At 52.7% G+C, this 24,809-nt stretch overlaps 3 protein-coding genes across 4 annotated transcripts in view; 1 reads left to right on the forward strand and 2 right to left on the reverse strand.

The window, feature by feature from the left end:
• Positions 1–1,473, reverse strand: part of XPO5 (exportin 5) — a 31,250-nt gene extending 29,777 nt beyond the window's left edge. The window contains exons 1-3 of one of the 2 annotated variants that reach the window (XM_074168063.1): positions 1,298–1,473; positions 868–989; positions 130–202 (exon numbers count right to left, since the gene is read on the reverse strand). In XM_074168063.1, coding sequence (XP_074024164.1) covers positions 130–202; positions 868–989; positions 1,298–1,402 — 300 coding nt within the window. In that variant the 5' untranslated portion in view covers positions 1,403–1,473. The remainder of the gene's footprint in view (positions 1–129; positions 203–867; positions 990–1,297) is intronic. The other variant, XM_074168061.1, reaches the window with a different exon arrangement.
• A 173-nt stretch (positions 1,474–1,646) lies between these two features.
• On the forward strand, positions 1,647–11,980 carry POLH (DNA polymerase eta). The gene is made up of 10 exons (XM_074168917.1): positions 1,647–1,843; positions 1,945–2,079; positions 2,172–2,419; positions 2,818–2,987; positions 6,636–6,739; positions 7,715–7,834; positions 8,429–8,552; positions 9,229–9,294; positions 9,971–10,134; positions 11,006–11,980. Exons 1-10 carry the CDS (start codon positions 1,707–1,709, stop codon positions 11,859–11,861), a joined length of 2,124 nt encoding a protein of 707 aa, XP_074025018.1. The 5' UTR covers positions 1,647–1,706; the 3' UTR covers positions 11,862–11,980.
• Positions 11,981–14,021: 2,041 nt separating this feature from the next.
• On the reverse strand, positions 14,022–24,655 carry GTPBP2 (GTP binding protein 2). The gene is made up of 12 exons (XM_074168437.1): positions 24,470–24,655; positions 22,442–22,468; positions 21,619–21,803; positions 21,215–21,323; positions 20,468–20,665; positions 20,044–20,218; positions 19,192–19,411; positions 18,618–18,753; positions 18,150–18,208; positions 17,211–17,382; positions 16,773–16,937; positions 14,022–16,355 (listed from the first exon to the last, which is right to left on the reverse strand). The coding sequence occupies exons 1-12, from the start codon at positions 24,653–24,655 to the stop codon at positions 16,158–16,160; spliced, it is 1,830 nt and encodes a 609-aa protein (XP_074024538.1). The 3' UTR covers positions 14,022–16,157.
• Between the last annotated feature and the right edge of the window lie 154 nt (positions 24,656–24,809).

Here is a 24,809-nt window from a genome sequence, read left to right on the forward strand (position 1 = left end):
GTAAAGAAATGCAGAATTGAATTCAGGTCCTCTGTGCTAACTAACTGCAGTCTTTTTTCCTTCTGCTCTCACTTTTCCCAAGTGAGAAAATCATGTTTCAGAGAATAGTCTGGGGTAGAAGGTACTTACACTGGATATGAGGCCCATGACATTGTTCTTTAGATAAACTTTTTCTAGGCGAGGCATATTGTTCCAGCGGAACCTGTTTGAAACAATTTAAAAAAAAAAAAAAGGACAGAGAAAACAAAAAGGACACCAAGTCAAAACATTTATAAAGATCTCTGACTTGATTCTCCATGAACCATCACTTCTTTACCCGAAGTAAAGAGAGATACTACAGCTCACTAACTCTGCCAGTGCTGAAGCCTTTAATAAAAAGGCTGAATTAAAACTGCTGCTGGCAAATGGGCGTGCACCACTGAGGTCAACAGACATGAGAAGCAGCAGTAAAAGCACAAAGCATCAGGTCTGTAGAGGCGGCAGAGAGAGGAATCTCAGAACTGAACTAATACAAAGCCTCTTTGTTAGTGTGAGGCTAATGACAGAGAACGCAAAGCCCTGCTGACAACCCTGTGCGCTTATTTACATCTTGCGATGTCAATGTGTCTCAGAGCTGGGCCAATCAACCTTCCCAACCTGCCCGAAAACCATTTTCTTCTCTCCTTCTTTGACAGAGGAGGAAAGAAACAGAGCAGGACAGCAACTGTCCTCTGCTGCAGAACAGACTCTCTGCGCCCTAAAAGTGCATCCCTGAGGCGGGAAGCGCCAGAAGGGGATCAGAGCCCACGGTGGCGGCTGCGTGGCAGTGGGCCGGCCCCCTTCCCCAGGCAGCGCAGGGGGGCGGGCGGCGGGGACGGGCTGCCTTACTTGACCACATGCTCCAGGATCTGCAGGCCGAAGTGCCGGACGATGGCCGTCTGTGTCTTCTCTGCCAGCTTCAACCCGCAGGGCACGCAGATGGGACACTTCTCCTTGAACTCCTCGCAGAACTGGGAAAGGACCGGGGACAGATACACACAGTTATATCACGGGCACGGGGCGGCCGGTAACGGGGAGGGGGGGGCAGCCCCGACCCCTGAGGGAGCAGGCCGGGGGCGGGGGGGGGGGGGGGCGCCCGACCCCCTCAGCGCCGCGCAGGCGCATCCCCCACCGCCTGCCCCCACTTGCTGATGATTCCCAGCACCTCAGGGGCTGCCCGGACCCGGCCCGTCCCCGCACCTCGCTCGGGTCCCGGGACCGTGCGGACAGCGGCACCCGCGTGGCCGGAGCCCGGCACCTCCTCCCCCCGGCCCGGTACCTTGAGCGCCTCCAGGCGGTAGCGCTGCGTGGAAGCCGGGTCCATGATCACCGTCACCGCCTTCACCAGCTGCTCGCAGAGGCTGCTCACCTGCTCGGCGGACATGGCGACAGCGGCGGCGGGCCCGCGCCACCGGCCACCGACGGGCAAGAGGAGGAGGGGGCGGCCGCCACGCGGCGCACGCGCGGCACGGCGGCGGCTCTGCGCATGTGCCTGGGGGGGTGTGGGGAGGAGTGAGCTGGCGGGGAAAGCGCATGCGCCACGGCTAATCGCGCTCTTCCACCCCCGAGAACCACAACTCCCGGCGTGCCCCGCGCGGGTACTACGGCTCCCGGGAGGCTGTGCGGCAGGGCGGGCGGTCGGGCGGGAGGCGGCGGTGGTACCGGTGGTGGTGGCGGCGCCGGTGGGGATGTCGCGGGGCCGAGAGCGCGTGGTGGTCCTGGTGGACATGGACTGCTTCTTCATGCAGGTGGAGCAGCGCCTCGACCCGCAGCTGCGCGGCCGCCCCTGCGCCGTGGTGCAGTACACCGAGTGGCAGGGCGGCGGGTAGGTGGCCGCTCGTAGCGGCGGCAGCAGCGGACCCCCGGCCACCCGCACCCCTCCCGGTGGAACCCGCCCTTGCCACCGCCTTCCTTGTCTCCTTGCAGGGTCATCGCCGTGAGCTACGAGGCGCGCGCCTTCGGGGTGTCCCGCGGGATGTGGGCGACCGAGGCGCGGGCGCTGTGCCCCGATCTGGCCCTGGCGCGGGTGCCCCAGGCGCGGGGCAAGGCCGACCTCACCCGGTGAGAGGGGACGGACGGGGCGGCGAGGGGCTGGGGGGAGTGGTCTGCCTTACGCGGGCCGGTGGCTTGATGCTGTGGCCGCCGCCCGGCAGGTACCGGGAGGCCAGCGTGGAGGTGATGCAGGTGCTGTCGCGTTTCGCCGCCATCGAGCGGGCCAGCATCGACGAGGCGTACCTGGACCTGACGGGCAGCGTGCGGGAGCGGCTGCGGGCCCTGCGGGGGCAGCCGCTGGGGGCTGACCTCCTGCCCACCACCTTCGTGGAGGGGCTACCCGAGGAGACCGGACCCCAGCCCGGCGGGAAACATACGCACCGACCCGGCCCTCAGCCTGGCGGGAAGGGTACGCACCGACCTGGCCCCCAGTCCCCAGCCCCATGGGGCTTTGGCCGCTGGGGCCGGCACTTTGCATACCACAGCGGGGCGGCTGTAACGGCTTTGCTTTGAGACCGCACAACGGAGCAAGAAAGGAGCCCGGTGCTGCTGACCCTCTCCATTGGTAACACTCCTGACAGAGGTAGAGAGTGGGCTGCTTTATCCCCCCGCAAAGCAACAGCATGGTAAATGGGATCTATGTGTTTCCCAACAAATGGCTTTTAAGGTGCGTGCTTCTCATTCTTGCTGTTGGCATGTAGTTACAGAAGCGCGTGACTGTTTGCTGGCTCTTGCTGAAGCTACTGATCCCTTTGCTGGGCTCAGCAGGAAATGCCCATGTTGATCCCCTTTCTGTCCCTTTTCTAGAGGAGCTGCGGCAACGTGGCTTGAACGAGTGGCTGGCATCACTGTCTTTCGATAACCCTGATTGTCCTGACCTGCAGCTGACCATGGGTGCAGTAATTGTGGAAGAAATGAGGGTGGCTGTAGAAGAAGCCACCGGATTCAGGTGTTCAGCTGGGATTTCTCACAACAAGGTATGCGTGTGGTTTCTTCTGAGTAGCAGAGTCAGAATGTGCTGTAGACGTTCTCCTGTGCATTCTTCCAAGTCTCACATAGAAGATGAGCTGAAGGGGGAACGCAGCCATGTGTGAGCACACCTTCAGGGAAATTATAGGACATCTGGGAAGTGGAGGAATTTTTTTCCCAGAGATGTGGCCTATGCAGTCAGCACTCAATTAATTTACTGCCTGGGTTCCTGGTGTACCCTAATGAGTTAGCTCACTATAAATAAAAGGGGTTTAAGTCCCCCAGGAGGGTTTTCTTCAGGAAAAAAATGAGAGCTTAAAGCAGGAAATGCCCACCTTGAGTTTTAGGTAACAGAGGCCATAGCCAGGGAATGGTTTTTACTGACACAAAATCCCAGCAACTTGCAGGAAGAATACCAGCGTTTTGGGGCACTGAGGTGAGTCGAGTTGCTTTTCCTCTTTCTGGTCACTGAGTCTTTACCCCTGCTGGCCACGCTTTGGGTGATGCTCAGCTGCTAAGAGCAGCCACAGGAGCACTTCGTGCATGACAGCAGCTGCAGAAACAAACGGACTTTGATGCTGCAGCTACAGAGGGTTTCCTGCTGAGTGAGATGCAGGGTGGTTTACTGAGAGCACCTAGCACTCGTTTCGGCCTTTGCAGTAAAGGTTTGTACCTGCAGAAGTGAGTGGGCTGTGGAGGCACTGTAGCGTGTTCTGCACAGCCACATGTAGGCTTTTCACCTGGTAATCTCTGCATTGTGCTTGCTTGTATGGATACACAGCTCTTCAGGTGTAGCGCAGTATGCTGTAATTTCCTTGCTCCCTTTAAAAAAAAAAAAAAAAAGAATGCTGTCATAGAAACTTAATGGAAGCTGGGAGAAGCTGCTAGGGATAGCAGGGATGTTCTCTTATTCTTGGTTAAGCAGAGCAAAAAAGCAAGTTGAACATCCCTTCCACTGGAAGTTTCTACACCAGTGATGATCTTCAGTTAGCTCATTTCTGCCTCACAGACTGCTCTAGTTTCAAGGCGAGCTAGTGCAGAATTAGCTCCAGTACCTGTGTACAGCTGCTAATAGTTCCAGTTGTTTCTGCAGCAGGCTAGGATGAAGCCTATCTCCCTCAAGATCCAAAGAATTGATTTAGTCTTTATCTTTTTCTTATTTTGGTCAGAGCCTACATTTTTAAAGTTATAACTGTACAGATAACCCCTTTTGCAAAGGCTGAAACGACTGCTAGGTGCTCTCAGTAAATCACCCTGCATCTCACTCAGCAGGAAACCCTCTGTAGCTGCAGCATCAAAGTCCAGTTGTTTCTGCAGCTGCTGTCATGCACAAAGTGCTCCTGTGGCTGCTCTCAGCAGCTGGCTTAGCATCACCTAAAGCGCAGACAGCAGAGGTAAAGACTCATTGACCAGAAAGAGGAAAAGCAACCCAACTTACCTCAGTGCCCCAAAACGCTGGTATTCTTCCTGCAAGTTGCTGGGATTTTGTGTCAGTAAAAACCATTCCCTGGCTATGGTCTCTGTTACCTAAAACTCAAGGTGGAGATTTCTTGCTTTAAGCTCAAGGTCCCTCTCTTGAGGGACTTTTCTTCCTAGTGAGCTACCTGGTTAGAGTGTACCAGGAACCCAGCTGATAAATGAGACTGAATAACTGAATGAGCTATTTGGAAGCAGCTGGAGGATAACAGCATGGTTTTACCATGACCCAGTTACACCCAACTCATTTATGTGCCGCCTTTGACAGCGTAAGTGGCCTAATGTACAGGGGAAACTGCAGATGTGAGGTGCTGACCTTAAGGTTTCTAATGCATCTCACCCTGAGTCGCATAAGCCGATACTGACACCCTAGCAAAACATAACATGGCTGAGGTTATGTGAAGGGCATGCATCTAGCTGAAGAAAATCTATTGTTTTCCATAATGATTTTGTTCCATGAGTTGCACTCAAATTGGGATGTTTAGAGTGAGATCCTGGGGAGATCTGTCTGAGGTCCACTGAGAGCCAATATTGGGGGTGTTGGTGGATGAGAAGCTCAACGTGAGCCGGCAATGTGCGCTCACAGCCCAGAAAGCCAACCACATCCTGGGCTGCATCAAAGGAAGCATGGCCAGCAGGTTGAGGGAGGTGATTCTGCCCCTCTACTCTGCTCTGGTGAGAGCCCACCTGGAGTACTGTGTCCAACTCTGGAGCCCCCGACATAAGAAGGACAATGGACCTATTGGAGTGAGTCCATAGAAGGGCCATGAAGATGATCAGAGCAACCTGGTCTAGTGGAAGGTGTCCCTGCCCATGACAGGGAGGTTGGAACTAGATGATCTTTAAGGTCCTTTCCAACTCAAACCATTCTATGATTTTCAACGAAGCCCTGTAGAGAGGGATCAGCTGTAGGAATTCAGGTGATGCTAAGCACAGATGTGTCTGGGCTGTGAGACTTCTGGGAGATGAAACTAGTGCTGAAAATTCTGTGCTTGGAAAAGTCCAAAACAGTCTGAAATAGCCAAGCAGTGCTTCTTATGCTCCTCACTGACTGTTTCAGTGGTTTATAGGAAAAAAGCAACCAGCGGGCTTTTGGCTAAGTTGCAGTAAGTCAGGAAGTAGCCTGGAGTTATTGTGGACAAGCAGCAGGATGAATCAGTAAATTGAGTGCTCTTGTAGAAATGGCAAATCCTGTTTCAGCATGTGCAAATTAGAGAAGGTGTCAGAAAAAGTAAATTATTTCTCCCCATGAAGTCTCAGTAATTGGTTCAGCTTGCAGCACTGCACTTTAGGAACAGTGTGGGTAAACTTGGAAGAGTCTCCAGTGAAACAAGAATAACAGTAATTGAACATCTGGAAAATGTCTGGATATGAAAAGTTGAAGGAAAGGGATCTACTTTGTCTAGAAAAAAGAATGTATGTAAGCCTGTAAAACAGGCTGTCAATAAAGATCATAGCTTAACGGGCAGGAAAGAAATTCTGCTTAGTTATAGGATGTGTGGTAAAGCAGTGAAAGAGGAAATTACTAGACTTGTTCAAAAAAACCCCAAACACCCAGTTAAATGTATTTCAGGCTGGTCTGTGTATTCTTGATCCTGTGGTAGATTAAAGTGGGAGGGGAAGCTGTATAGCAGACAGGTTAGAGAACATCCCTTCCAGGCTAGCATTTCTGTATTTTTCAGATTTCCTTTTGCAGCGTTATGCTGCTGTGGACCTTGCAGAGAGAAGAATAAAATAGCGACCTTGAGTAAAGGCAAGAGAAACACAGAAGATGAAGGAGCAAGACATAGTGAGAGAAATATGAGGAGGAGTGAGAGAAATCCTGGGGAGGATTATGGGGATACTCTGGAAACTTTAGCGTGCTTGCCTGATGGAAAACTAAGCTAACTAGAACAGATGATAGACCCAGATCCCCTAAGCTGCCTGAAGCAGGAGTCCAGCCCTTTGCAGAGCTAGAAGTCTGGAAGCAGCAGTGCTTTCAGAGCATCCAGCCAGTGTGCGCCAAGTCCCAAAGTGGGTACTACCTGGGAGCAAGCAACGGTGCAACCTGCACGTCCTTCCTAGCAGCTATTCCAAAGGCAGCTCTTAGAGGTGATACAGCACAAGCCGTTTGGTAGACTCACAATCAAGTCAGTGGAAAGTTTGTCATAATGGGGTTTCCACCCTCTTCTGTGTTACAGACATTGGCAAAACTGGCCTGTGGGTTAAACAAGCCCAACCGCCAGACACTAGTATCTTCACGATTTGTGCCACAGCTCTTCAGCCAACTGCCTGTCAGCAATATGTAAGTACTGGGGAGCTGCCTGCTTTTGTGCAGCCTGGGACTCAGGCTGAGCTGCTCTGTGGCAAGAGCATGTATTTGAAATGCTGGTGCTGTGCTTCCACGATCCAGGCTTTTATCAGGAAGAGAGCCCTGTTTGTCTTCATTGTTGTGGTATTTGCTCCTGTTGGTTTGTCATCATTGTTTGTGTGAGCAGAACTAAAGTGACTCAGGGGTAGGAAACTGTTCCTGGCCACCTCAACAGAGAGTCGTTTGATGCTAACTGATAGCAGCCAGCAAAGGCTTTCAACTCCACAGTAACTGCTCATCAATGCTTGTATGAAAAGGAGGAAGTCCTGCCAGTAATCCCTCACAGCTGTGAGCAGCAGGTCAGGAGGAGCATGCCTGGGAGCTGCAGCCCTGCCAGTGAAGGGACCACACTCGAGGAACATCTTGTGGGCAGCCTTTCCCTGGGTAGAGCTGTGCTCAAGATGATTGCTGGGGTGCCATAGCTGTGCCCCAGCATGAGTGGCAGAGTTGTGCTCCCAGAGAGCAGATGTGGTTTGGTTTTGAGCATCTACGCTGTGCACAAGTACTTTTCCTGGTGTAGGAAGGAATCCTACCAGAGGAATGGATCCCTGGTCGTGCTCTCCAGGCTGCTCTCTGCCTTCAGTGTCTCACTAGGGATGGAGGGAGGGGTTGTGAGGAAGGGTCCTGTCTGTGTAGGAGGAAGCAAAGAATGTGTGAGGCATTCTTCAGAGCATGGTTTGGGTGAAGCACTGAAGCTGGGTGAGCCAAGGAGCAGTTCCCACTTCAACTCCTATGTGTCATTCTACTACGAGCAGAAGAGCTGTTACGTATCAAGAGTTCCCTTCCTAAGTCCTGCTAGTCCTGACTGCTGCTGGCTGTCCTGATCTAGGGACAGCTGCTGCAAGACTTGGCATAGTCTCCACATGATGCTTTGTGTTTTCACTTTCTCTTTTTCTTTCTATGCCATAGCCGTAACCTGGGAGGCAAGCTTGGCACTGCCATCACAGACATTCTGGGAGTAGAGTACATCGGGCAGCTGACACAGTACAGTGAGACAGAGCTCCAGACTCACTTTGGAGACAAAACTGGGTAATGATAAACCACTCACCACAACTTGGCTCCTGGCAGGAACTGAGACTTCCTTTTGGTCACAGGTTGTTCTGCTGTGATTAGGAAGGTTGGAAGGTAAAATTTCAGTGATGTCTTTGAGAAGCACTGGTCTGGCAGGCACACAAACAGGCTTCCAGTCTTGCTTGCTCCCAGGCACTCTCCCCAGCGTAATGTTTTGCCTGTCAGCCAGCTCCTTGGCCTTCCTCTGCAGTGTCTAAGGATGGTGCCACGCTTGGGAAGGGCTACCTGCAGGCTGGGAAGCAGGCAGGCTTGGCAGTCTCATTACAGAGGAAATTACAAGGCTTGGACTGGTGCCTGAAACACCACTTCTGGGCCCAGAGCAGTGGTTGGGGTGCCTTGTAGACTAGCAAATGACTGCCACCTCAGGAGAAGAGGCAGAGGAGTGGCACTGACAGGCATTTGTGGCCTGAAGGAAGCCTGCCTGTTCGGCTGCGGCTGCACCTACAGAGCTGGGGATGAGAGGCAGAATCACAGCTTGCACAGAGCTGAAAGCACAGCTCAGCAGAAGGCTGACTTGCTGCCCAGCAATGCCTGCCTGTCTGTGGCTTTCAGGTCCTGGCTCTATGACTTGTGCAGAGGAATTGAAGAGGAACCTGTCAAAAACCGGTACCTGCCCCAGTCCATTGGCTGCAGCAAGAACTTCCCTGGAAGGACAGCCCTGGCCACGCAGAAGGAGGTAGGAGAAGCCTACATCTAGCACAAGGCTTAGCCTTTGCCCTGGAGAAGTTGAAAAGACTAAAAGCTGAGACTAGCTTGCAAAACTGCTGCTTTTCTCTGTCCCAGTGCCCTGAATTTCAGCCTAGGGGCTCAGTGTGAGGAATTGGTTTGGGCCCCAGAAATTAGGGAAATCCCCGTTTGACAGAAATGTATTGACTAACTCCTGACAAAGAGGTCCAAACTTCTTGTAATTTCCATGAGCAAAACTGTGGGCCTGTGCTGTTCAAAAGGTATTCACGGTGCCAAGCTTAAATGGGCTTGGTTGCTAGAAAGAAGGTAGCTAGCCCAAAGAAAGAGGAAGAATGCATCTTACCTATTAGCTGGGCAGAGGTTCCCACCGTGGGAAGCGTTTGTAGGGGAGATGCAAATCCAGGACAGGGGACCCAAATTACTTGGCAAAGTCTAGTGGTAATGTTGCAGGACTTGTATGGTATCTACAATGCCTTGCCTCCAGCGTTGAACCCTCACCTGGGCTGATGTCTCCAGGAGTACTCCAGAGATGGGGCCTTGTGACAGTCTGTGTCTATTCCAGTCTGATCCCCCTCTAGCATTCCCCCTGTGCGGAGTGTTGCTCTGGCCTAGTGGCAGTCCTGGGAGCAGAGGCCCAACCTGTCTGTTACCACTCTTTTGTCCAGGTGCAACACTGGCTCCTGCAGCTGGCCTTGGAGCTGGAATCCAGACTGACCAAGGACAGGAGCCAGGTAAGGAGAGCAGGCGTGGGAATAGCGTTCTCCCTGCTGGCCTTCAGGAAGCCATGCAGCGTGTTTGCACTGTGAGCTGTTTGCAGGAAGCTGAGGGTGGTGTGTGGTGGGGGAAGAAATCTGCTTGCCCTCAGATATGTGTCTGTGTGCTGAGGTGCCCCGAGGAGAGGTGTGCAGGAGCCCAGCCAAGAAGGATGGTTTTGCCCCAAAACACTGTGGGGGGCTAAGGAAGGTCCTTGTCCTATGCTTTAGGATTCAGGGACCTGAAAGCCACCACACCTTCATCCTGCCACGCTGCTGCTCCCTTGCAAGCCCTTTGCTGATGCAGCTCTGCCTGTGCTGTGGGCTGTGAGAGGAAGCAATACGCTCAAATCCAGAAGGTAGACTGCAGGCCAGGGTGCGATTAATCTGCTGCCTTCATTGCTGCACGGGGGGCAAGAAAAGGTCCGCAGCTGCCTCTGAAGGAAAGCAAGGACTAAGTGCTTCCCATCCTGTGTGACATAAGCTGTAGAAGCACTTGTATCTTCTCTGCCGTCAAGCTGCCGTCTGTCCCACAGCATCATCGTGAGGTGGTAGCTGAGAGCACAGGGTTCTGGGCAGCGAGACCGTCTCCTCGGTCTTTCCTGCTCTTTCCTGCAGGGGTCGCTTGAAACTCGACTATCTCTTCTCTCTGCAGAACCACCGAGTGGCCAAGCAGCTGATGGTGGTCATCCGCATGCCGGGAGACACCCGGGTGTCACGCTTTTGCGCTCTGTCCCGCTATGATGCCCAGAAGATGTGCAATGATGCTTTTGCCCTCATCCAGAACTGCAACATGGCTGGGCCTCACCAGGCAGCCTGGTGAGTGTGGGAGGAAGTGGTTCATGTCCTCGTCAGGGGTTGTTCTGCTGCAGGAGGTGCAGGGTGAGCCAGGCACCTGACAGAAAGGAAGGAGTGTTATGCTGACTGGTGGGAGAAGCAATCCCCAGCACACACACACAGCAGAGCGCAGCGACCTCTGCTCGTTAGCAGCAGGACAGCTGTGAGAGCCTGGCCTCTTCCTAGCCCCACATCTGGCCAGACACTTTGACTTCTGTACTCGGAGCTGATGACTGCTACTGGCATGGGGATGTCCAGCTGCAGCAAGGCAGTCCCTGCACTGTGGGGCCAGAGAAGCTACCTGGGTCTTGCTCTCCTCCCCCAAGGACAAAGGCACTTTCTGGGAGGAGGCTGTTGGGGCAGGAAGGAAAACTAAGGTGCACAGCTCCGATATTCATTGGTACTTCCTTCCTCTTGCTTTGCAGTGAGGACTGAGGCATAGCTAAGGCAAGAAGGTCCTGTCTGTTAGGCTCCCAGGAGGCTGCTGCTCCCTTAAGGGCCCTCTCACCCTGACTGGGAGTCTCACAGCAGCTCTGGCCTGTGGTGGACTGAAAGTCCAGGCTGGCAGTCAGCTGCCCCTGCTCCTGTGGCCTTTCCTTTGGGAAATGCCGCTCGGGAAAGAGGCTTTCTGCTCTGCCCAAAGCAGCCTGCTATGTCTTTGGGACTGTGCTCTGGAGATAGCAATACTAACACTTTTTCAGAGAAAGCATCTCTCCCACACCTTGCCAGGTACTTGGACTGCAATTCCCCTGTCCTCTGCCTGTGAACATTCTATGTTGCTTAAAGTCCTACCTCAAAAGGCTTCTTGCTTCCCAGGCTGGTGACCGAACTGATGTTGATCTGTCCTTTGCAGGTCTCCACCACTCATATCGGTGCTTCTCTCGGCAAGCAAGTTCTCAGAGCCTGCCACGCATCTCTCTGCAGGCATTGCCACCTTCCTGACGAGTGATACCCAGCCTGATGGCACTGCCACTGCCAGCCAAAGCATGTCTTCTACGAGGCCCAAGGTCAAGTTCTTCAGGAGCCCAAGCAAAGAGCTTAGGCAGAAGCCAGTTAATGCTATTGAGTCATTCTTCCAAAAGGTGGCAGAAAGGCAGCAGTCACAGATGGCAGCAGCAACCTGCCTGCCCACTGGTACCACTGCAGAGTTGCCTGTGCCCAGCTCCCCAGAGCACCAGCAGAGAGATGGTGTTGGACTCGCCTCTCTGCAGCGTGGCTTGGAGTCCCCTGTGAAGCAGAGTCCCAGAGATGGGAGTCCTACTTCTCCTTACAAGAGGCTTCCTTGTGAGAAGTCACTGTCAGATGCTACACAAACACCCTCGACTCCACCCAGCTCCAGGACCTTTCTGAAATTAGAGCCAGCTATGGAGGGAAATGAGCAGAATTTACCACCTTCTCCTGAGCTCACCTCGCTCCCTCCTGCCTCGCCGGGAGACCAGCAGCGCTGTGAGAAGTGTGGCCAGCTCGTGCTGGTGTGGGAGTTCCCAGAGCACATGGACTACCACTTTGCTTTGGAGCTGCAAAGCTCCTTCTTGGAGCCCAGCGCTCCCACAGCTCCAGTAGCAGATTCCAGCTCAAAGGCTGCAGCTTCCAGGTCTCCCACCAAGGCAAAAAACAAGCTCAAGACCCCAGCAGGATCTAGTGCAAAACGACCCAGAGAAGGTGTGACAAGAACTTTAGATTTTTTCTTTAAGCGCTTACCTCCATAACTCTCAGCCATGCTGGGAGTTTTTAGATAATCAGTGTTTTTAAAGAATCAGTGTTTTTAAATAGTTTATACTGCCTGTCAGGTTTTAATGCAGAAAAGTCTAATAAATTATCTATACCCGAGAGGAACTGGAACTCATGAGTTGCATGTGATGTTGGATGTACTCAGTTTAACTGGTGGCAGCTAGCTTGCTTCTGCCTGCTTGGTGCTACCAGAAGATGCATCATACTGTCACCTACGCTTCCTGCCATGGCTATTTCCATAGCATCACTGCTCAGTAATTTTGTTCCTACAGCTCTATGTTCCTACTGTAAAAGCAGGCAAGGTAAGCACAGTGGCTTATTCCAGGGAAGCCCCAGCCAAGTCTAGGCTTGAACCTCTATCCAGTCACTTAGTATGAAGCCTGCACCTCATGGCAGTTCTCTGGCTACAGTTGCAGGCCTTGCCCTTACTGTATAGCTTATATATGGTAGCTTAGCCCTATGGTTTCTTCTCCGCTCACCACTGGGAAGACACTGATTTTTATTCCCCGCTCATGAGGATTTTTGTTACAGATAGTTTGGCAATTCCCTGTGTGTAGCAATCCATTGTGTGATGCTCATCACCAGCTCTGAAGCACAAGAAAGACTGCTCCTGTCAAGTCAGATGTGAAGAAGCTGGAGTGGCATGAGCATACTTTTTGGTGTGCTTTTTGAAATCTCAGTAACAGTTCCTGATAATTGCTATTGACATATAAACAGTCCGCTGCTAAAGCCCTCATGGAAGGGAGGCACAACATGTTGGGAGTCATGCAGCCCTCTGTGAAAGAGTTTATAACCACGTTTTTCCTCCTTCCCAGACTCTGGGTGATACTACATGAAACTTGGTAACAGGTGACTGTGCTTTTCCCCATGACTTGTTCAGCTCTCTGGGCCACAGGTCACATCAGAGTGGCTGCCCCAGTGCTCCACAGATTCTAACAGCCAACAAACCAGAGTATCATGGAGGGGACAAGTGGGCACTGAGAGAGGACAAGAGATGTGCTTGCCCTCAGCTGCCTGGCAGGGCTCAGCTCCGTGCTACGCTGCTGGCTGCCTGGAGCCCGCCAGCCTCTTCCAGAAGTGCTGCTGCCAATAATTTGAACTAAGCTCTTAAAGCAGGGGGAAGGAACGTGCCACGTCAAGGCAGCACTGGGTGGGGCTTGGAAACAGACTTTGCGGTGAGTTTCATCAGCTGCAGGCTTCCTCTCCCTCAGCAGGGGGAGAGAACCTTTCAGGCAGCAGATAATGATGCAAAGTGCAGCTGTATTTGCATGTGCTGTTTCCCCTTCTTTTCTGAACTGTACTATCCTGCTCCCAGCTGTTGAGCTGCTCTCCCTCCAACAGAGAGCCTGTGCTGGGAAGCTGCTACACTGCTGTCAGCGGCAGTCTGATACTTGACAACAGAGTTGTTGAGAGATTTCAGGAAGCACAAGCAGCTCTGCTGGTAATCGGCAGAGGAAGGAATTATGGAGTCACTCCCTTAATGACAGTCCTCACGTTGCAAAGTGACAAGTTTCCCCAAAGTCCTCATGTAAAGACAAATAACAACCAGTCTGGCAGCGTTGCCTCACACTCCTATGACAGCAGCACGTCTCATTTCCTAAGAGTCTGGCAGGACCAGACTGCAGATGTCACTACCTGACACAAAAACAAGCTGAGAACAGGCAAATCCCTTCAGTGACACAAGTCACTTCCATAGGGAAGCCCTCCTGCCTCTGCCTGTCCCAAGGGAACAACCTGTTCTCATGGAGAGAGGGCAGTTGCAAACCCTTTGATAAGGTCAAAGATATTTTAAAAACAAACCACCAGTTAGATGTGTGCCCTAGAAAACACCCCTTTAATTAGGCTCGGGGGGAATTTGTGGCTGGAAGGAAGCACTCACCACAGCCTGTTCCGCCCACAACAGCCCGAAGTGCTGTGCTCAGGGTGACGTGGCTGCCTGTCACCCCAGGCTGCACACCCAGGCTTGCTCAGATAAGCCGGGAGAGCACGGTTGTAAACAGGAGTGTGCGTGCATTCCTTCCACGCCACTGGCTGGTATTTATAGGCTGAATGCAGGAAGCTTAAGAAGGGGTGAAGGGCAGCCATCTGCAACCATGACCCAGCTCCACCCTTGCTCGTTGTACAACTCAGCCAGCAAGCTCAATAAAACATCTTTATTCTGTACATTTATATATAGATGCTTGGGGAACAGGGCCAAACCCCAGCATTAGAAAAATTCAAGACAACAAAACAGCAATTATGAAGAGTATGGCACCAAGAACAGTCATGACACAGATGGCAGGGATGAGGTGAGACCAGCCATCAGTTATTTCAGAGAAGGTCACAGCACCTCATGCCCGCTTTGGGGCAGAAAACACCCAGCAGCAGGGCTGCTGCAAACAGCTGGAATTCCCCCCACCCCCCAGGCAGCTTTCTTTGTGACCCACTAGCACCGAAGAGAAGAGCCTGCTGGCAGCTGGGTCTGTCCTTCTTGCGAGCATAGGTGAAAGACCATGTCACTGTAACACCCAGACCGCTGCCAGGATAGGAAGAAAGAGGGAACCTGCTTGGCCAGCGAACCTTAGCCAGCAGCTGCTGTCTCACTGCTGGGCTGATGGGGAAGAAGCAGATTTTCAGTTGGGTCAGTGCTCCTGACAAGGGACAGGTCACTCCTGTTGCTACTGAGCTGCCTCTGAATCCCTTCATTGATGCCACCATTTCACTGGCTTCCCCACACCTCCGCACGCTCATCGCAGGGTGCAGCCACCCCCCGCTGGAGCCCACCCCAGCAGAGAGCGCTGCTTTGTGACATCCACAGAACAGCATGGGCGGCTCAGCCCCACAGGCACTGCGCCAGTGCCAGCAGCCCGGAAGCAGAACTTGCTCTCAGGATGGTAGAAGGGCTTGTTTGGGTGTCCAAGTGCTATCACAGGCCCTTGCCCTTCTCTTCGGTCAGGGCCTGGCAGGCCACCATGCCACACGACGGGGCTGGCTGAAGGCCTGTTGCTCACAGCTGACACATTTGGTCTAACAGTCAACAATAAAACCAAAAGTCTATGTACAGCTTATACAGCCCCTGCTGCACGCTCCAGGCTACCAGTGGCCTGGAGTAACGGTCACACGGGAGCTGCACGACAGCGAGTGGGAGACACCATGCTCCACTCTTTGTGCACAGAGTCCTTGCTGCCAACACCAGCTTTCCTCTGACAACAAACCCCAGTGGCAGGGGAAAGAAAAGAATTCTTCCTCCAGGAGAAACACAAATAAAGTCACGCCACTGTCAATTCACATCTAAACAATAAAAGCCACCTGGTTCTGTGTTAGTAACACAACCTGTCCTCCTCACACACAAGGCAAACCTGTGAGGAGCAAGCTGGGCTGGGCCCTGGAACAGCCACACCAGGGAGCCCACTGCAAACCACTGCTGCCCATGTGCAGGTGACACCTGCGGCCGAACATCCACAGAAACAACCTGCACACGCCAGCACAGGCCCAGGCCCCACTCTGCTCCACGGAACGGCCTCCTGCCCAGCTGCTGCAAGGAACAGATGCGAGTGCAAACTCTGCCTTCACGCCGTTACGTCAGGAGGGTCTGCCACTCAGAGCTGCCACAGCTTCCCGGGAGCCAGAAAGTGGGGTGCTGAAGGAGTCCGTACACGTGAGTGGGGAACAGGACATTTGTCCAACAGTAAGACACTCAGATTAGAGTAATGCAAAACCAACACACAAATGGACACATAGCAGATTAAAGCCAACCAAGATTAAAACAGTTAAAAAGTGTCCTGGATGCATTCTGAGAGGTTCTACCAAGCCCCTGATGTGGGTAGCAGGGCCTCTTGCATACCCTGCCCAGAAGCATGTGCTGCAGGATGACTCAGGAGAGGACTGTTATCAACCCAATGCTCAGAAAGCAGAAATGGGACCAGATCTTGTGTCAGAGATGGAATAACATCCCATCACTGCTAGTCTTCAAGGGTTCTGCTCCTCCCAACAGTAATTTTCAAACAGTAAACAAAGCCAGAACTTGCCTGCCCAGGTCTGCAGGTGCCTCTGATCTATTCTGAAGGAGGGCAGGGTAACAAAAGTTGCAGGCGATGTGGAGAACATGCTTGAGTTGCCCCATGTACGGCACTGAATGCAAGAAACTCTCCCAGGCTCCATCTCACAGTGCGGAGAAGGGACACCCACACTAGAATGGGACAGCAGCAGCTCCAGGCATCACTCAGAGAGCCACAGGAGCTTCCATCCTTCTCCCTGGGTGTTGGTGAGTGGAGATCTCTCTGACCTGGTGGTAGTCAGAAGCTCAGCTGTGCAGGCCCCAGGGACTCCTCCAGGCCGTTTTCTTTGGTGGTGATGGCTTGGAGGTCAGTGACATGCCCAATGCCTTTGGTGACTCCTTCACGGAAAAGCAACTTGGCTCCGATCTTCAAGTATTCAGGATGCTTGATGAACCTGAAACGGACGACTGCCTTCTCTCCTGTCCGCAGCTTGTCCTGAAAAGAAAAAGGGGAGAGCTTAGATGCACCTACCATACCAATGCATGCAGGAGAGGTGTGCGTGGATGCTAAGAAGATGAGGCAAATGAGCAGGTTGCCTCCCTCAGGCTGTGTGGCTTGAGCCCTTCCCATTACTGTATGCATAAGGGGAGAGAGGAAGGCACAAGCTCTGGAGAATGGAAAGTTCATCTCCCTTCTCAGTCTTGCTGTAGTCCACCATGCTGCTTGTTTTGTAAGGAGGGAACTCTTTAACATGTTTGGAGGAAAAGCAACCAAATGGGCAGGATAAAGGGATGGAGTGTGCTCCCAGCTACTCAAGGTACCAGCAGCCCCTAGCTTTACTAGAGGACATAGTGGAATCCAAACAAACCCCACAGGGAGGTCCATCTTCCTCCTCTTTTCTCCCATGCGTACCTTTCCGTGGATCTTCTCTACGATAGCAGTCTGTCGCACATTCCCCACATGCACCGTCACCTGAAATCCTTTCCGGAAAGTCGTGGCATGGAACAACAGCACGATCTCAGCTTCAAACACTGAGCAGATGGTGGGGTTCATTTCTGGGCTCACCATGACCATGCCCTGCACAACAACCCAAAGCTCAGACCAGTTAGGGCCAGTCCCCTTGCTTCTGAACAGCCCCCCAAACTACAAATACATCTCCGCTCTGCAACTTGGTCTTGCAGCCCATTCTTGAGCCTTGTACTCATCCTACTTTGTACCCTGGCCATTTCCTCCCCTTCCAGCAAGTTTCCTGCAAACATCTCTACTTCAATCCCACCCTACCAATGGGGGATCTCCAGGGAAGCATCTAGTCCTGCTCTCTGGTTCAGTGTGCAACCTGGCAACACCCACCTTCCGCAGCAGGGAGCGGTCGAAGGGTCCGAGGGCCAGTGTGGCTGCTTGCCCAGCCCGCAGCACGCGGCAGGCAGAGCGGTTGCGTTGGATACTGCACACTTTCAGCCGGAGGAACTTCCCATCATCAGTGGGACCAACCACCAGGTTCTCCCCTTCTCGGCAGATCCCACTGCCCAGGGCAGAAGAGCAGCACAGAGTTCATCAGGAGACAAAGAATAAATTTCATCCTCAAGATCAACCTGCACAAACTCCCCAGGGCCAAGGAGGTGAGTGTCCTTGGACTCTTACTCGGGACCAACTAACAGGGATGCAAAGCTGGTGGGAACAGGGATTTCCTACATTAGGAGCAAAAGGCACACTACCACACCTAAGAATACCAGTAATCATACCTAAGTATCCCTCAGACAGGGGCCATTCTGTCCCTAGTGCTCTGCCACACTGCATTGTTTCTGCTGGAGAGACTGCAGTTGACTCCTGTTGTGTGTGGATGCACTGTAGCCAAACTGCTCTGATCAGTCCCAAACACTGAGGGACAGCTGCCCTCTCACGGGGTAGCATGCCGTTAACCTCTGCTGGGATCAGAGGACTCGCCCTCTAACTTCCCTCCCCCTGCCTGAGGAAGGAGGAAGACAATACCTTGGGATCATGGCTAACCTCTGCCAGCTCTGGGTCCCAGCATGCCTTCCTTCAGCATGCTACAGGTCACATTCCTAATCCAGCAACTTTAGAGCAGACTTTCTGCTTACCACCACATGACCAATGGTCTGCTCATCACACCTCCCAACGCCCTGGAGAGCTTGACCCTCCCTCATCTCAGTCATCTGGTAGCAGTCAGGACTGAGCCTCACACTGCTTCCATCTGCAGTGGGCGACTCTAACCTTGTGGGAACTCCAGCAACCATTCACACCCACGCTTGTCTGCCTGGCCTCACTTACCTCGACAGAGTTCCTCCCACAACAGTCCCCACCTCCGGCACAGTATAAATTTCATCAACCTGCAACAAGGCAACAAGAACGAGCTGCTCAGCTGTGAAATAGCACTCCAGAATGAGAACAAGGTGCCCGCCCTTTGTGTGGAGGGAGGTGAGCTTTCTGTTGGTGATCAGACACCATCTCAGAGCTTTCACTAGCTCCCGCTACCTTCCCATTAAACAACCTCTGCCTTTTAACTGGCAACCAGAGAAACAATCCTATCTCCGAGATGGGCACCTCTTAGTTAGGACAGAGCCCAGCCTAACAGGCTTTTTTCAAGGAGCAAGTCTGTCCTTTATTTATTTTGATGTCTTCTGATAGTCCAGGAGTTCGTCACATCCCTCCCCACGGTGTCCAGAGCCCCTAGATGTTTGTTAGATGTCACAGCAATGAGTGCAGGACCGGGACTGGAAACAAACTACCCTTACACACCTGAAACTCTGTGAGTTGCTGCATTAGTTCTTCCTGCTCTTTACTGTTGGTCAGTGGAGGGAGGATGTTGAGGAAGACTTTTAAGAGATCCAGGTTCTCCCCAGAAACGCTGGACAGTGTGAAGATAGGGGTGATGCTGTCAGACACAAACAGACAGGAGTAAGCAGAAGGCCAGAGTGCAGCTGCAGAAGGTGGCTGGGATTCTGAACTTACCGAGTCCAGCAAGAGGACAGAGACTACAACAACAAATGGCCAGAGCAGGAGGGCACATGGGCTAGGTACAACTCTGAAGTAACCCCTGCCTCAATGGTTGGTCGAGGCACAAATCCCCTGCCAACTCATGCTTCAGTCATGAAAAAGTAACTCCAGTGCAGCCTCGGGCACCTTCTGCTCCCAGAGCCCAGAAAGAGGCCTGGGAGGGGAAAATGCCTTCTTGGAGAATGCAAAGGTAGGAAGCTTGATGAGAAGTCAAGATGTGGTCACCTTCCCTATGGTTGCCCTTCCCCAGCTCCACACAGCAGCCCAGTCTGAATTGCCTGCTGAAGACAGGCAGAAGAAAGAAATTTTCCCTTACTTGGGAGACTGTGCAAACTGCTGTGCTGCTGTAACAGCATCATCGTCCGAGTTCACAAGCAGGGGAAGCTTGTTGCAGCCTGGCTGTTTCAGGATTCGCTCCAGCTGCTTCACTGTCCGTTCCACAGTGGCTTTTGAACACAAGTCAACTTTGCTGATGACAATGAAGAAGGGGACCTTGAGGGCCATGGCCAAGCCCAAGTGCTCTCGCGTTGTGCCTGCTGCAGGAGACAAGTGAGAGTGTCAGTGTGGTAGCAGTCACCACTGTTGGTTGTTTATGGGACAGCTGTGTCTCCTGACCCTCCCATAGGCCCACTCTAGAGATTTCACCCTAACTGCTTAGTTCATCAGCCAATGAAAAAGCAAAGTTATTCTTTTAAACAAAATGAAACATCAGTCCAGAAAAATAAAAACCACAAAGAATTTTTGCGACTGATCTGTTTGCTTCAGAAAGATGCAGTAGTTTTCATTCTTGGGCTAGAATTTACCAGAAAACAGTCACAAAAATGTCAAGAAAAGATGTGAGAGAACTCCAGCTGCCCTTTTACAAGGCTTCAGGATTCAGCACCCCATAGAATATGCCAAAGTTTTTTAGGTTTTTTTTCTGACAAACACAGCCTCAAATTCCAAACAAAGACTCTCTGTCCAGGGTACAGTTTAATGCAGTATACAGCTCATAAGAGGATCCCAGCTCTGCTCCTCTCCCAGGCACTTATAGGCACCATCTTACAAGAGATCAATAGAGGCTTCCAGACTAATATCTTTTTCTGACAACCGTTTCCAGCTAAAAAGAACCCAGTCCTCCCACTCTTCACACATTGCTGTCAGTCCATGCATGCAGGGCAGCACTCACCAATGCCAGTGTTGGCGCTAACCACCAGCATAGCAAAGTCTGGGCAGTAGCTGGTGAGGCCAAAGATGGTTGTTTTCAGATACTTGTGGTGGCCAGCCAGGTCAATGAAAGTGATCATTTTGGAAGAACTCTCACAGATCTCTTCTGCTGTTCGGGAGTCGCTGTAATTTACCACCTGAAAAACGTAAGGACTCAGTGAGAGAAGGAGCAGGCAAGTGAAGAAAACCCAGCTCTTATCTATCTACTTTGACCTCAGAATTAGTGAGGAGAGATCATTCACCAGACGTGCAAGAAACATCTGTTGCAAATGGACAAGTAGCACTCAGGTTCAGCTAAAGGGACACAAGCTGTGCCCGCTCAGTTGTAACAGGAGGGTAGTCCTACTCTCCTCCAGCTTTCTGAGTTCAGCAGCACAGTCTCTCACCTCTCCTTTGCTGTTGAAGCCAAGGATCTCAAAGCTGATGCTCGACGTTCTTCCTGACTGGATTTCATGGAGGTGCCGGAAGAGGTTGAGGCGTGCTCTGCCTCGCCCGTTGTCCAGCTCTCCTTGCGTTAGGACACCCAGCAGGGTTGACTTCCCTGAGTCCACATTCCCCAGCACAGCCACTCGCAGGTCTAAGAACTACAGGAAGAAGAACAGAGAAATCATGAAACTTAACCGCTGCTGTGCTGGGTGTGCATGAACACTACATGGCAGTGAGATGTGCCTCAGAGAGCTTCCCTCCATGATGGGCACTGCACTGTGTAATTTTGCTCAGATTCTGCTCTTGCTCCCAGCAAACCACTGTCTAGGAGTTGTGATATGCTTTCTAGAGTTGTGATGCGACACATTGAGTTTTAATATCATAAAAAAGGCCATTTGCTGCAGCAGGACCTCTAAATCCTTCCTTGTTTGCACACTGGCCTGCATCAAAACTGTTGCCATAGAAGTAAAATAATTTCTTGCCTCTGATCCAGGCAATCTTCCCTACTGGTATCTGCCTCAACCACAATCTTGAAGATGAAAAGTGTTATCATGAAGCCTCCCTCTGGCAGCTCTTTAAAGCATCTGCTATGGTCCAATCTATGACAAAGTGCCTCTAGGCTTTGGGCTCCCATCCCAAAAGGAAGCTGCTTGTATGAAGCCTCTAAGCCTCCAGCAGGAGAGGATGGCCAAGTTGCAGGTCCCTACCTGCTGGTTGTCAGGCACCTTTCGGACAAGCACCTCCGTTATCTTCCTCGGGACGTCGCTGTCGTAATCAACCTCCCTCTCCCGCAGCACCGTAATGTCAGCCCCAACCCTGCCACAAACACGAAAGGAATAAGTGAGACACACACATGTACTCAGCAGCTCTTGCACCTCTAGAATCACAGCTGGCAAAGTGAATAGGATGAAAGCTGGGAATAGCAAGGAAGGAGCCTCAGGCTTCCAGCCAAAAGCCTTTGTATTTCCAGAGCCTCATGATAAGGGAATTTCAGTCATAGAGGGGCTTTGTAGAATGCAGCCATCAGCTCCTCAGGGGACTCCTGGGGACAAGCCTCTCTACTGGAGGCTGTTTATGCCTGCAGGTCCTGCAGATGAAAGGGAACACATACTTCTCTGCCATACGGCGCAGTGTCTTGAGTGAAGCACGCATCTCTTCCTCTGAGAGGCCCACCAGCAGCCCGTTGTCCTCCACGCCGATCTGATAGACGGCCTCACCTCGACCCTCCTGTAGTCGCCACTTCATCTGTGTCACCAGGTGCTCAAAGCGATATTGCGAGGGATTCACTAGCTTTAGCTGTTTAACGGAGGGGACAGTTACAGTCACAGCCTGGATGCAGAGGAAATCCCATTGCCCAAGCCAGCAACTCCCTAACCCAACAACACGAAGCAACACCCCCAACTCTGACCCACCTCTAGAAAACACAGCCCATGTTAGTGTCTGCATGGAAGCCATAGGGCAGATGAGAAAGGATTTCATGGAAGTACACACATATGGTAGAAAAACCTCCTGCATCTTAGCAAAGGGATCTGTACCCTGCCTGCTATGGGGGTAAAGACAGCACTGTGGGACCTATCTGTGACACAGGAGCCAAGTAAATGCAAATGGCAGAACAGCCACAAGAAAGTGACAAAAGATTATCAGGGACACCTGCAGCTCTCTTTCAAAAGGAAGATTTCATAAAAAACACAGTGGGTCTCATCTCCTAAAATAGATTCCTAAAAATGAGTACTGAGATTAAACTCTTCCAGTTTAGCATACTCGGTATTGCTAGGCACAAAGACACAGAAGATGACTGACAGTTCCTTAGTACGGTGTCCACTTTTCTGTCCCTTCCTTGGACATGTTCCCCATATGCTGTCTTTGGTGAAGTTACTACTGCAAAATAACCCCTCTGGGAGGAAGACCTCCTTCTGCAACATCAAAAGGCTCACCTTGTATTCGATGTTCCCATCTTCTGCCTGGTCAGAGAGAATGAAACAAGACAGAAAGGTTAGATGCTGTGCCATCAGGGACTTCTCTAGGTGTCAGCTGCCCAGATACTCCGCAGCTCATGCTGACAGTTTCAGAGAGAGGGAACATGGCAGAAATATACTGTGTTAGGTCACAGCCTCTCTGCCGTTCATTCCTACACTCAACTGGAACTCACTTTAGGTTTGTTTCTGTTGTTTGCATCCCACATCATGAAAACCAGAGGACAAAAATAGGGAGGGACACCGTGGGTAATACTGTTTGGGGGGGATTATTTTTACTGCCAGTAAAGAATAGGAACAATCTAAGAGTCACAGTGAGAGAATTCCAGTTTCAAAAAGGCACAGGCCAACAGGTGATTAAGTCTCCTCCCTCACTCATCCATGACCCACAACGCTACCCACTGCATCCCATTCCCACCCTACCAAGCAGCTTCCATCCACCCAACATGGACAGAAACATGGGACTGGGAACAGAAGTTGCTGCCTCCTCTCCTGCACACTGATACCTTCCCTCACTCAATTCGTTTTTCATGGACTCCTTTACATATCCTTGCATACCTCCTCTCTGCAAGAGAGAAGGACTATAGACATAAGGAAGCAAGCTGGCAGACTAAATGGGGCTGCCAAGACTAAGCACTTCCTTTTCCTCGGGACACCAATTTACATGTCAGAAGAGGCAATAGCCGTCTCCTTGCCTTCTAGCTCAGCTTCTAACCACAGCGGTGCTTACAGTGGCAAAAGACCAACAGAGGGAAGTTCTGAATTGTCAACTCAGCTCTCAGGCAGCGGAGCTATGCAGTGAGAAAAGGGTACTTGCGGAAGGTTTTCCTCTCTTACCATCTAACAGCTTCCCAGCTCTAAGAAAAACACATTCACATACTGTGCTGTGGTCTAAATAAGGGGGTGGGTCTCTTTCAAGGCAGCTGAGACTAGAAAAGCAACAAGCCTAGACTTGCTGGGTCACATACTGCACAGGGTAGCCAGTGACAGGAAGCTCTGCTGAAACCACAGGGGGCCGTCCAGCCTCCAGCTGAAAAGAACAAAAACTAAACTGCGGCTGCAGGGAACAATCCTCGTGGAGAAGATCTAACAGTAGCAAAGCGCTGTTTTCCCTTCTTGCCGAGAGTCATAGCCCTGCCTTGTGGGGGAATCGCTTCCTCCCAGCACAGGGTCTTATATTTTATAGAACGCTTGTTGAGTGGGGCCAAGCAATCGACTCCAGGGGCAATGTAACGCTTCCCCACAGCGACAGCCCTATTAGTGTGGTGCCAACTGCTTGAACTAACCAACACACCCACTTACTACCAATACCATTTTTTCCCTCTGCAAGAGGCAGGTGCCTCACACTCAGTCAGTACCGTCTGCATCTCCACGTCAGAAAACAGTTGCCAAATTAGCTGGGAAGGGAGTCACTAGAACCCGCTGAGCAATGTCTACTTTGACTTTGGCAGCTGGAAAGGGACTTACACCCACGTCTCCCAGGGAGAGATGTGAACAGGATGCTCGGGACTACGAGTTGAGCAAAGCTTTATTTCTGAAGTTATTTAGTTCCCAGACGGCAAAGCACCCACAGACAGATGCCAGGCAGCAAGATGCTACCAAGGGACAGGTTTTGGCAGACGACACAGGGAGCTCGCTGGCACTGGGGGCTGCCACATCAAACCCCGGAGGAGACCCCGGAGCAGGGGGATCAGGGCCGGGGCTGCAGGGCCGCCCACCAGCTTCTAGCCCAGCCCCGGGGCCACCCCGCACCAACACCTCCGGGACCCTCTCCAGAACCTGCCTCCAGCCTGACCCGCCACGAAACCTGCCAGGGGTCGGGGCTGCCGCGGGGCGCTAGCCCGCCTTGCACCGAGCCTTCCTCCCGCCGCCCCCCGCCCCCGGGCCCTGCCTGGCCCTGACAGGAGCGGCGCCAGGCCCCCGGCCGGGGGTCACCCCCTCCGCGGGTGACGGGACGCGGCGCCCATCGGCCCGGCCGAGGGAGCTCACCTCAGGCGGCAGGTACGGCGGGTTGTTGGCCTTTCCCCCCCGGCTCCGCCCGTTCTTCTTCTTCGCCTTCGAGCCGCCGCCGCCGCTGCCAGGAGCGGGCCCCCCGCGCCCACGCAGCGCCCCGCCCGCCCCACCGGTCGCCGGCCGGCAGCAGCCCCCGAATAGCTCCGACACCCGGGAGTCCATGGCGACCGGCGCGGCCCCGCCGCCCCGGTGCGGCGCCCGCTCCCGGCCCGGGCTCCCCGCCCCAGCCCCGCCGCCCCGGCGTCAGCAACCGCCGCGCGGCGCCACGGGAAACTGAGTCCACCCGCCTACAGCTCCCAGCAGGCCCCGCGGTCCC

The sequence above is a fragment of the Numenius arquata genome, chromosome 2 (genome assembly GCF_964106895.1).
Source record: "Numenius arquata chromosome 2, bNumArq3.hap1.1, whole genome shotgun sequence".
Taxonomy (NCBI): domain Eukaryota; kingdom Metazoa; phylum Chordata; class Aves; order Charadriiformes; family Scolopacidae; genus Numenius; species Numenius arquata.